The 13,272-nt window shown below is 41.2% G+C and overlaps 1 protein-coding gene across 1 annotated transcript in view; it reads left to right on the plus strand.

Annotated features, from left to right (window-relative positions):
- Positions 1 to 13,272, plus strand: part of fras1 (Fraser extracellular matrix complex subunit 1) — a 198,159-nt gene that overhangs the window by 49,225 nt on the left and 135,662 nt on the right. The window contains exon 3 of the mRNA XM_070904152.1: positions 10,272 to 10,379. Within this exon, the coding sequence (XP_070760253.1) occupies positions 10,272 to 10,379 (108 nt within the window). The remainder of the gene's footprint in view (positions 1 to 10,271; positions 10,380 to 13,272) is intronic.

Raw genomic sequence — 13,272 nt, forward strand, 5'->3', positions numbered from 1 at the left:
AATACGTGCACAAAGGCTCAAACTAAAAGCTCCATGGTACTAAGCATTGTGCAGGGCCATGTCTCACTTGCTGATCTCAAATATACCTACCTATCTAAGTGAGTTTTATATGTCACAGTTATGTTTGATGCTGAGAAATTGTGCAAGAAAGTCATCATTAACCTTCAGCACGCAGACTTTACACGACGTTCTCTCCCGTACGAAGACAGAAAAGGATGATGGCACACAAAGCTAATGATACTGGCTTAATAGTTAACTGTAAAAAGCAGCTTATTTAGCATAGTGCAGCCGGTGTTTAGAGTTAAACCCTGGCTGGGAATGTGCAACATGACCCTGGTTAGTAGCCAGTATGAATGTGAGCTTGAGTGCCAGCCAGTGATCCTGCCAACAGGACATCCTCTGACCTTTCCCCTTTTCTTCTGTCTGATGGGTCTGAAGTTACAGGAGCCGCTTCATGAAACGTTATCCAGCTGGTGTTTCTCCGAACAGGATTGCGGTTGTGTTGCAGTGCGCGGCTCCGGCTCTCAGCTCGCAGCTGTCCCAAATTAAAATTTGGTTACAGATTCATAAGCTCCCCGGAAGAAAGGAGGCATCAAAATGGGTCAGAAATCACTTAGTCGTTAATTTTTAACTCAAGTTGCGTTTTCTACATTCCTCTAAGGTGGAAAACAGTGATTTAGAAACTTGCTCAGCCTCAAATCTCTGGTTACACTGCAGCTGGGAGATGGAGGGCTGCTATCTGCATCACCTAACATGACTCTCACCATGCCCGAGTGGAGAGCTGATGCATTATTGAGAACCTTGCTCATGTGCACATGGATGTGAGGGCCGAGACAGACCTGCAGGTGAATCCCTGCAGCGCGAGACGCCTTTAATGCGTCTTCATCCTCTCGTTCAGGAATATACGGCGGGTAAAGCAATAAAAGAGTGACTTCAAAGGCTTGCACACAAAGCCATCTACATGTATGAATTATTTAGCTTTTGTTTTGTTAGCCTAAAAGCTGTTGTTCTTTTCTCAGAGCGATAGACTGTTGCTTGCCAAGACGCTTGGTGTTGGAGGTGAAAGATGCGAGCCGGAGGGACGACGCCGGCCGAACACTGTGGGCTGGCAGGAGCAACAAAACAGGAACAAATTAGACAGATTTGTCAAACGGATTTCAAATTATGCAACGCGGCTTCGACATGAAATCTTTTTGATTGAATGCAAATGAGTTTTGTTAGATGTGAGGAACCTGTAAACTGGGTAATGAATGACTCAGCTCCTCCAAAAGTCGTACAATCAAAAGAAACAAGCCTCTCAGATTGAATGCCGGCAGCATGCATTATGTATCACTGCAGGCCTGTGAGAAGAAACACAGTGTGTGATTTACTTTCTGTTCACCTGCATCTCCGTCACTGTAATTTTTCTCTCTTTTCTTTTGGGCTCCTCTCTCACCGAATCCCCGCGAGATATCTTTGACTCACAGAAAATTGTTTCTTGTATTTTTTTTTAATGTTTCCAATGTTGAAATTTCTAAATCGAACTACATCTAAAGTGCAGCACAAAGTGTCAGAGCAGCGTGAAAACTTTTGGCTGGACTCGTGGCATGGATTTTTCATTGCAACTAATGGGCGTCGAGACAAAGGAGGTGAATTATTGAGCGAAAGGCTTCTGTTTGTGTGCTCGTCGTCGCAGAGCTGCCTCGCCATTATATCACACCTGGCCTTGTCATAAACCCTCTTCTGTCAGCCGTTACTCTCTCTCTCTGACTTTATTTATGATGTATGTCAAATGTTTTTTCTGCTTGGTGCCTTGAAAGTTGAAGATTATTAACCGGCGATCCATGAGTGTGCATTTCTATTCTTGACCCTCCTAAATGGGTCAGCGACTGTTACTGCAGTCTGGATTAATCCAAGCAGAACAGCCCAAAGTTATTTCAGTTTGGTTCCTTCTGCTGCACGCCATCGTATAAACACGGTTTGATACGACTCCCTTCTTTGCTATCAAGCAGGTGTTTCTACAGCATCTAATCATCTCTTCAAATATACCACACTTCTAAAATCTATTCATGAAGCAACTCTTGTCTCTCAAAACAACATTGTCTTCTTCCTATCATCATCTTCACCTCGGCCTCAGTGCTAATCTGTCTCTTCGTGGTGGACCCTGACTCTCTCAGGCCATCTGCTTGATGATCCATAACCCATTAACTGCTTGATGCTGATATTTGGCTGCGGGAGCGATAGCGGCTACGGCAGAGCGAGAGCAGACAGCTGGATTTATGGGCGCTGGGAGGCCAACGATCAGCCAGTCATTTGTCATGTCTTACCAGCAGGTCCTCTAATTGGACCGGAGGTATGGGGAGGTGGGGTGGGATGAATCAATGAGCTCAGTCACAACTTTTAAACTTTCAGCCTTTTCCCAAGATGAATATGTGAGGCTATTAGCATAACAATGCTAACCCTGTGGCAGAGCACAGTCTCCTGCTTTACATGCAGATTCCTCAGCTGCTAAACAGCTTGTTCTGGTGGTCAGATGATGGATAACATGCCGCACAGCCATGGAAATTCAGGATCAGGCCATTGAGCAGCCAGTCGTCTCTGTACTCTTTGAGAGTGCTTTGAATATTTGCCAAAGCTTCGATTAAATCAGGCTTTTTGGCAGAGACTGTGACAGTTTTAGGTGTCCTTCAGCTGGGCAGCACTATAACTTTGCTTGTTTTCACAGCTTGCCTCGCAAGAAATTAGCATATAATCACCCGGCCGGCATTGAAGGAAGTTGTGGAGTAAAGCAATTAAACGGCAGCGGCATGACTACATTTGAATTCATTTCGGCAGGGATTTATTCAGCAAAACAGGAGCGTCACAGCTGTTGCCCTCTAAAAACTGAAAAGTTAACCCTCCTCGTGTTTGTGCTGAAGATCCAGGATGATGAGGAGGCAGCTTGAGAGCAGGCAGCGATAATGAGAAAGAGTGGACGGGCTATTTGAAGTTACAACTTGTTACTGGCTCGTTTTAATATAACTAAAATAATAAAATAGGAAGCTGTGCAGCACTTTCTGTCTGTGTGCCGTTCAGAAGAGTTGAGCTGCTCACGTCCATTTTCTATTATCAAGAAAACATCACGCAGCTTTCTTCCCCCGGGCATCATTTGAACTTGTGGTTCTTTAACTTTTTTCATGTTTATTTACCTATTTTATGCTTTTAGTACAAGTTTTTGATTTTAAATTTAAATATACAAATACACGTGTATCTTACTTGAGACGGCACACAGTGAAACACCACATTTGTCAAAGAAAAAACAACCTCAGACTTATTTGGTGATAAAATGCTTAAATTTACCTTCCTGGTCAACAGCGTTCCTTCAACCTGCCTAATCTACTTACTTAGATTTAATTTAAAAAGAGTTTTTTTCATGAATTATTCCCCAAATTATTTGTAATGTATGGAGATAAAACGCAGAATTGCAATCTCATTTTCAATTTCAAACTGGTTTTGTGGGACAGGCGTTTTGTTATCAGGGAAATCAGATAATGAAGAAGAAAATATTGTAAATTTTTTGCTGTCAGAGTAAATTTGTCATCGTATAATGATATTGATTTGGGGTCAACTCACGCTGCTCTGCCATTAGCATGTACTGCATTATTGAAACCCGAGCCAGTTATACGTTGTTGTAAACAGAAGCACACACAGATGTGTATCACGGGGGCCTCCGTGTGATCGGGTTGATCAGCTGTAAATATAAAGCTGTGTTGACAGAGGCAGGTTTCCCTCCAGGAGAAGCTCAAGTGGTTTTGCAGCCGTCTGAAGCGTCTCAGTCGGCAGCAGAGCTGTTTGGCCACTGAAAGCCATCACGTCCCCAGATTGAATTTGCCTCAGTAATAGCTTTAGTTTCTATCCAATTTTAGTCCAATTACGTTTTGCTTGCCTGGCAGACTGCCTTTCTTCACCCTTCCCCACGTCTTGAATGGGAGAGTCCAACGAGTGTAACTGACAGCTCCACACAACTGAGCCCTGGTGGTGTTTGACTCTGCCTTTTGTTCTTGATTGGATTTTAATTGAATCTGCTACTTAAACCAGTGTAGGGGCAACCGAGTCCTCCCATCCTTCTTTATTTATGCAGGGAGAACTGACTGGAGGATGCTGGTTGTTTTCCAGCTTCATCCTGCTTGATTTTCATTCAGGAAGACACACTCCTCACTGGGAGCCTCCCAGTGTGACCCAGAGTCTTCTGACGCCGGCTGCTGAACAAAGTAATGGACCTTAAAGCGGCACTTTTTCCATCATGAGAACACAGGCTGCTTAATGATAACAAGTTAGCATGCAGTATGTTTTTAGTAGAACCTAAAACAGTTTAGATATTTATGAAGCGTTTCATTCATATTTTAAGCAAAATTGTAGCCGGTTTCCGGCTTTTCAAATGTGAGACTTTGATGCTTTTCTTTGTCAGATATGACGGGAAACGGATCTTTGGGTTTTGGACTGTTGGTTGGACAAAACACGACATTTGAAGACATCACCTTGGAGTTTGGGAAACACAGATGGTCCCATCATGTTTTTAATACCCCAAAAGTCATTCATATAGACTCTTCTTGTAAACATGAGACGTGACTCCACTTGAAGACCCCCTATTTCAAGTGAGCATCTGCTTTGTAGTGATTCTTCTCTGTACAGTGTCACTGTATCACTTTCACTTTCATGTCATATGTGAATGGAGAAAGGAGCCCGCTAGAAGACGTCCATTATACCTAATATTCTGTGTGCATTTTGTAGTCCACTGGCTGTAGCTCGGCTAAGAAAAACGCTGTCTTCACTTTTTCCATCATAATTCAGTTTGTCTGGGATTCAAACCAACAACCTGCCAGCCAAAGTCCCACAGTACAAAACTCCTGTATATATATATATATATATATCTATATAACCGCCTCTACTAGGACGTAGTCTGTGTGAAAGTTAGATCTATTTTTTTCTTTATGAAATTAGAGACGTGCAGCCGCGTTGGCTGAGCTGGTTCAGTCTTAAATCAAATCTGAGGCTGATATTTTTCTCCAGGGGGGAATGAAATAAGCCCTCAACTCCTTAGACATTTAATCAGCGAATCCCAGGTATGGGTCCCTGTAGGGGACAATCAGATTGGGAGGAGGGGAGGAATTGCCATTACCACTCACGCTGCTGTCTGCTGTATAGCTTCCCTGGCTCTGATTTGTCAGAGCGGGGGCGGGGGGGACAGGTCAGGTAATAGCCAGCCCAGGTTTCGTGGGAAATCTTTGCTCCTCTGCTCCGGCCACTTTAAGAGGTCCGTGTTTACAGTGAACCTGGGGTCAATCCCATTCTGCTTGTGGTCTATTGGGGAGGCAAACACAACGAGGATTTGGAATTGGGTGCAACTTCCTCGATCCCCCCGGGACCTCGACTAAAATGGACTCGCCCTCTGAGCCGAGGCGCTCAGTCCTGTCAGAGCTGAAGAGCTGCTGTGCTAATTTTACGCAGCTCTATTAAGATGAATGTCAGCCACAGAACCATAACAGGAAACTTATTTCTGAAGCGCACACGCTTATTATTAACCCCAATGACCTCTTTACCCAATTTAAGTCACAGCAATCCTGCTCTTGTTTTACATACAAATACACACATACAAGTTATTAATATCATACGGCACGCCCACCGCCTAAACACACACAAACACACACACACAGATACTGGATTCAGTGCAACACACACTCATACACATGCACACTATCAAAGGTTGAATACAAAAGGGGCAGTTACATTTGGGGCAAACTGATTTTTACTGATCAACAGAGAAATATATGTGTTGTCAATCTGGCAATTTAAAGGTAAAATAAAAAACCTTAGACTCAAGTGGGGCGTCAGTGCATTTCAGACCCCTGTCTGCTGTTGATTGAAGTCAAATGTTCTTTCTCTTCTGCAAAAACATAAAAAATCACGCAAAGCCAGTTCGCCTTATCTCCTAGCCCCTGTATTTATCCAGTATTTGTACTTTCTCCTGTACTTTTTTGTAAAATAATTCTAAAATCCATCTCCCTGCTTTCACATGAACAGATTTTTGATAAAGTTTTATACTCAACCACTTTCCTAAAGAAAAGCATTACTGAGTAGCCCGGAGTTCTACTGTTCTGGTCCAATCAGAGGGATTTTCCATTTATAAGTTTGCTTTGAACCTCTCTTCCCTCGTAGGGTAATCTGTTAGAAAGCTATCTGATAAAGAAGAGATTGTCACCACTTTGGAGAGCATCACTGACTTGTAGTGAGATTGGTTGATTTGGTGGATTCATGCTGAAAAGTTTATGTCACGCTGGCCTGTTGAGAGTCCCGCTGATTGTATGAAAGATACTTTTGTACTTAGAGTTCAGAAAAGGACAGAAGTAGGTATCACTGGCTGTTTTTTTTAAATGCAAACAGAGACTGAGAGAGATTGGTATACTCAGCATGACAAGCTGATCTCTCTCTATTCAGTGAATTGCTCTTTGCAGTCAGAACACATTACCTGAGAGGCAGTTCCCCCTCCTGTAATAGTACGAATGCAGGGAGGGGTGCGACTCTGAGTGCCTGTCGCTGTGAATCTGGTTTGGTATCTTAGCTGGATTGCTTTTTCTTGTATTTGAAAATTCTCTTTGTCCCTTTTAATAACTACGAAGCCAAAAAAGCAGAGTGGAGAACTTCACATCGTGAGTTAAATGTTATATGAATATAATACAAAATGAATTTTCACTGCACTGTTCTCCCAAATGTGACAAATGTTGAGTTTTTCTGTCTTTATTGGTCACACTCAACCAGTGGATGGAGGTGTCGCGTGTCCGCGTTTAAATACGACGCAGTGTTCGTCTCCATCACCGTGAGAGCGGCAGCTGTCACCGTGGTCTGCTGTACCTCTGCTGGAAATCCCTCTGGGCTTTCGCTTCACTCACGTTGAAATATTTTCAGCTCAAGCTGAAGCGTCTTCATCTTGTCTGTCTGGAGTGAATTTTAATCTTGGACCTGCATTTGCATTTTGTCTTTGACTTTGTCTGCATTCACCACTAAATTATGTTTGATGTTGTACCTAAATGTATGTTGTTATCCTATTTGTTTTACTTGTTGCACACTGATGACATATTCTACAGTGGGTTTCCAGGCTGTTTGGGGTTCAGTAACATAATATAAGCATTATTTATGTATTTCTACACTGATTGGTTGTCACTGTTGCTGGCCCGCCCCCACTGTTTACATACGTATCTAAAACATATATCAGTAAGAACAGTTATATACTCATTCAGATTGGCTTGTTCAAATAGAAAAGCAGCCCATCGAGGGACTGGCATTGCAAATGGTCTTAGGCTTTAAATGTTGTGGTTCATGCTGTATACTTCTCCCTTACAAATAACAAACAAACATATTTGATATATATAAATGAAAATCATCGTGTGAAAAAGTTGGTGAAGCAGTTCACCAGGCGCTTAAATAAATAAATCCATCGCAAGACTAGATACACGACTTCTGTTCCTCAAGGAACCCACCTGGGAAGCCCATATGAATGTTCCTGAAAACCCTCTAAACTTGAGCTCTTATGTGACTTATTGTGATCTGATCTTTATAAGCCTGTGCTGAAATATTCAACATTATACAGTGAGGAATAATTCTGCTTATTTTTCCATTTTTTAATGGTGCGGCTGTGAAAGACACTTAAGAAATACATTTTAAGGGCGGTCTCAAGAGCGAAAGACTGCAAAGACTGTATGGTCTGCATGACCTGCATTAACTGTGTGTTTTGTTTGACGGAGTTAGTCCTTGTCAGCGTCGTACATCTCAGATTGTGTGCGTCTATGTTAAATAGATTCTGTCACGGTGGAACAAAAGCCTACCTGGGAAAACTGCAGCTCTCCGTCGACACCCACATTCTCGTCTGAAGGTCGCGCCCCCTCCTCCCTGAGCTGGAACACAAATGTTGTGCGCTGAGATTGCCCATGACATGTTTGCCCTTACATAAACTTCATTAGACATCTGGCCACAGCTGTGCAGAGATGCACATCCACAAACAATTAAACACATGCACACATAAACAGCTCAAACCACACTATAGGGAACATATCAGGCTCTCTCCAGGTGTGCCGTTCCCCTCAGCTGGCGGCTTTCCCTAATTACATTTTCATTCTGTGATCTTCTCCTTCCTGTCTGTGTCTTTCAACATGACCTATAGCTACTCCCACATTTTACTGCATGCTTACTGCATGACTTTCCTGTGCACCTTAACGCAATTACCAGGAGGAGTTGTTTTAAGAATTAAGTCTGGCTCTCATTTTTCACAGAAATGAGTAATAGTTCAGTACTAGTTCAGATATTACAGCAGACCCATCAGATTTTGATGTAGTAATAGTAAGTAGTAAGTGTTCTCGGATGTCAGCAAATAACTTGATGAGTAAATATCATAACCAACAGAAACACAAGTTGTGATAAACTGAAATGATCTTTTATGCAGGGATTAGTAGACCTCGACACTGGCTAGTAATTGATTCAGCATTGTTTCAGGTTAGATACATGGCTTGTTTTTAGGCCTTCTAGTCTCAATGAGCTCCAAACTGTTATAAACTGTGTAACAATGAGTTTTGTGGCCCTGCTGGGTGGATTGTCTCCTGCCTGATCTGCATTTAACACTTTGTTTTCTCCTCATAATGTGTAAGACCTCCATGTGCATAACACTGGTCATAGAGACCAAAATATTTACCTTGGATCTGTGTAAAATTACCTCATTCGACATCTGTTCTTAACCAATGAATGCTCTGATTGTACTAAGATATTGTTTTATACACTACAAACCCCCCCCCCTCTGCAAAACATGTCATTTTGTTTATTATTGAGGCTGAAGGCTGAATATGAGACTGACGCGATAAAGTGATTATAGCATCTGTCATATATTTTGATGGCATACATCCTGGTGAGCATGTGTACAGCCTATATGTAGCATCCATTCGTCTCAGTGTCCCTGGGTCAGGTTCTTGGTGGAGGTGTCGGGTGTTCAATGCGCTCTGTGCTCATTCTTTTTTTGATACTACCACTAGTAGTCGCCGATGTCACAAAATGTGTAAATCCTACACATGGTTTTTGCAGTGGACCAATGTAAATGTACATATGGTAGGCGCTCTCTGCTGCCAAATTGCCAAATGTACCCGTTAGTATTACTTTGTACATGCAAGAATAGCAAGTTGAGCCCGTGGGTGCGTAGCCAGGACACCTGAAGATAGATCCAGCCACAATCTAATGTGTACCCTCTTACATCCTCTTGTGTCAGCATGTATGGGACTACTAGGGGTCTGGTTGTTACCTGAGGCTCCATTAAGATGTCAGCTTTAGTTACCGTCTCAAACGGAGCAAAGTCTCCACATTTGACTGCCACCCCCCTGCCATAAAGCGTCCACTCTCAGCTCAGCTGCCTGTGGATATTCCCGTCATGAGTGGGTTATTAATCATCCGGCTAAATCGGATTTATGGACTGTAAGATGATATACCTGAGCATATGTAGGCACTGGAATATTGATTTAGTTTTTGCTTTAAGCTAGCTATAAGACATTGTCAGCTCGGTGATATGAGCTATTGACAAATAGCAGGCATGCTAAAGGGTACAGCCAACTGGTAGAAGTAATCTCGTGCTTTTCTGCCGTTTTCGCCCTGTCTCGTCTCATTGTGGAGTTGGCCATGGTGCTCAAGGCTTTTAATCAACACTGAAGCAGTTTCACTCCACCTGCAGCAGAAATCCGTCAGTGTTTTACAGCCTTAAGTATAGAGGATGATAAGAGTTCAAAGTGTGAAATGGTCTTCTTATGGCGGTGCTAAAATTTTGTAAACTAGAGCAGTAAAACTCTGCTATCATGGACCTCATACAGCCTGTAATACGAAATGCTGCAGTGCATGTAAACATTTGCCTTGAATGTGACACTGATTTATATAAATCCATTGTTTGTTAAATTCAATTTTACTGTCGTTGCATGTGTCTGTTCCCTATCTATAATGCATGATTAAAAAAAAAACTTTCTCTCAACAGTTCCTAAGGGAAAAGGTAAAAAAAAAGATCAGCCATGTTAAACACAGACCTTATTTATGAGTCACATTAACATGCACAAAGAGGCCTATATGTTTACTGTCATTTGGCCCAGCTGTCAACATAAAGATGACGTGTGGGTGTGCTAGGATACGATAATGGAGCATAAGAGAGTGACTTAGTTTATTTTGAGGTGATGAATCAAGTCTGCCCTCAGTAGTGTTTCATGTCAGTTTTATTTTATTTTATTTTGTCTTGACAGAACAACACGTCATGGAGGCCGCAGTCGTGTCAGGAGTGTACCTGCTACAGCGACGTGGCCATCTGCAGGTCCACCCACTGCCCCAACCCACTGTGTGACGTCCAGAGGGTAAGACATTTTACATCATGCAGGACGTGTTTGAGGGCTGGCAATTTATACCAAGGGCAACAGGAAAAGACCAAAACCAACAATGTGTTAGTCTCAATACAACTTCTCTACCCTGTCTGCGGCACTCAGCGCCAAGCCCATTGCTTCCTACTGTGCATGTAAATCTTAATAAAAAGACAACTATAATATATTTGTGCCTTATTTTTAATGCCTCAAAAGGCAATTTGTTAAGTATAAGTTGCTAACGCTATGTGTGGAATTCATAGCTGGATGGCTAGAACTTCAGTTTTAGTTAGCTCAATGCTAAATGTCAGTTAGGCTAACATTAAGTTAGCTAACCTGGTATGGGTAGTTTCCTCTTAATTAACTTTAGTATCAGATCATTAAACTTCATAAGCTCAGCTTCCACCCCTCTAACCTTTATGTTGAAATGCAAGTAGGTTAGTTAATTAGCTTAATGTTAGCAATAAATTACTCTCGTATGGCTAGCCTAAACTTGTGTTTTAGCTAGCTTAAATGTCAGTTAGGCTTCTAAGCTAACTAGCTAACACAGTTAGGCTGTATTTATTCAGTTATCTAGTTAAAGAATATTTAGGTTTAGCTAATTGGAATTAATTTTGGGGGCAGGTGGAGGTTTAGCAACTTAAAGATTTAGACATTTAACCAGGCTATAACTACAAATATTACAGGTAACATTATGTAGTTATTATATAGCTAACGTTAGGTGTCTGACAAGCTCAATAGGCAAAAAAGACATTTGGTAAGTATAAGTTACTATATGATAAAAATGTAGTTTTCCCCTTTTTGTAACTGTGGAATTCATGATGTTGAAAGTTAAGAAGTCTGCCTAGACAGGTACAGTTATCCCTGGATGGCTAGAACTTCAGCTTTAGCTAGCTCAATGCTAGATGTCAGTTAGGTTAACGTTAACTTCAGTATCAGATCATTAAGCTTCGCAAGCTCAGCTTCCACCCATCTAACCTTTTGCTTTATGTTGAAATGAGAGTAGGTTGGTTCATGTTAGCAATAAATTGGGCTCACATGGCTAGCCTAAACTTATGTTTTAGCTTAGCATTGAATATCAGACAACTAAGCTAACTAGTTGTCTAGTAGTCACAGTAGTCAGAACTTTCAGAACTAGCTTAAAACTTTTGGAATTGCACAAAAAAGGGTGTGAGCATATAGAAATAAATGAAGTTACACCCATGACTGTATTCAAGCCCACTGTCATTGTCTATATTTAGATGTTGTGAAGGATATGTAATATAGAGAGAGAGATATTTGTGAAAATACTCTACATAAGCCACTGGACAGCAACCAGAATGAGTTCCTGACAGTAAATGTAAAAAAAATTGTTCAGCTTTGAATATGCAGGATCCTCTTTTTGTGATATTTTAATCTCCCTCTCTCTATTTCACCTTGAAGTGCAGATCTTCTTTCAAGGGTCTGTTTACTGTAATCACTCATCTTTGTGAGTTGCCCTTACAACAAGAATCAATGAAATGACTTGTCTGCCAATTGCACCATTTAATTTGTCACAACGACGGAGACTGTTAGTTCCAGCCTGCCTTTTTTTTTTTTTTGGCTCATTTTAATTCACAGGAACACGTTTTAAAACTTATTTTTCACTCCATCTATCCGGCTGTTCCTCCCCGTGCTTCTTCTTAAATGTGATTTAAACATCAAGCCTGCGGTGACGGCATCCAATCCAATCCCAACGCTGAGCTAAGGCAACAATCAATGTCTAATGAATTCCACTCTGCTGGCTAGCAATCCAATGTTAATTAAAAATTTGTCATCATGCTCAACCAAGCCGTGTGCTGCCTCCATTTAAAAAGCTCTTAAAATGTGACTCCCTCTCACCTACACTGTGATAAAAAAGTATTAGGGTTTTTATCATCTGCCTGTCTCTCTCTCATTATAGGGCTTTCTTTTGAAATCCGCTGCCATTATCTACAAGCTTAAATGTCCTTTTTTTTTCTCACTTTCCTACCTTATCGACTTTTCTGAAATCTCTAAATTTCACAGGAGTATCTTTCTACTTATTTCTGTAATGATACGTTCTGGGCTAATCATCTACTACAGATGTGTATGTCTGGATCGGACGGCTCATATCTTTGTCGTTTAATACAGCATATTCTAAGTAACGCATACTGATGGAAGATGAGATGGTACTTATTTACCATCTGTAGCTTCCCAGAGTGTCGTCCTTAAATGGCTCGTTTTGTTTGACCAACAGTCAAAAATCATATATGACAAAAACAAGCAGCAACGCCTCATATTTGAGAAGCTGGAAAAAGTTGCAAATATGTGACATTTTGGTTTTAAACTTCTTATTCATCATGAAAATGGTTGATTTTATTTCTATCCATTTTATTATTGCAGCTCTAATTCAGGTTCCTGATGTTTTACATTGTGTTGACCTCTTATGAATCTGCATGTCATGCAATCATTAGCCCTTACACATTTTCACCTTTCTCGTTTTTCACAATTTAATATTGCAATGTTATTTGAAATTGAAGTCCAGTTCCACCAACTAATTAAGGCACACATATGGCCTAAATAACAACCTAAATAATATCATAGTGGGAACAGTGTTAGTGACATTTTATTGCCTTTCAAAACCACGAGTGGCACGAGCAAGAATAACATTCTGTCATATAGAAATCTATCAGAAATTAAGTTAGATAAGGGACCGCAGGGACAATTAATCTAAAAAGGACATATCTTACATCAGTACCAACATATGTGACCTCTGTTCGGGTTTACATTATTTTATTATCAGGCAGGAAAGTGGCTAGATCTCAAATTGGACATATCGCGAGTAGAAAATGTTGAGTCTCACCACCGTAAGAATGCAGCGTTCCAGTGATAAATTAACTTCCTGTTCTTC

Source organism: Enoplosus armatus, chromosome 4 (assembly GCF_043641665.1).
Source record: "Enoplosus armatus isolate fEnoArm2 chromosome 4, fEnoArm2.hap1, whole genome shotgun sequence".
NCBI classification, from domain to species: Eukaryota; Metazoa; Chordata; class Actinopteri; order Centrarchiformes; family Enoplosidae; genus Enoplosus; species Enoplosus armatus.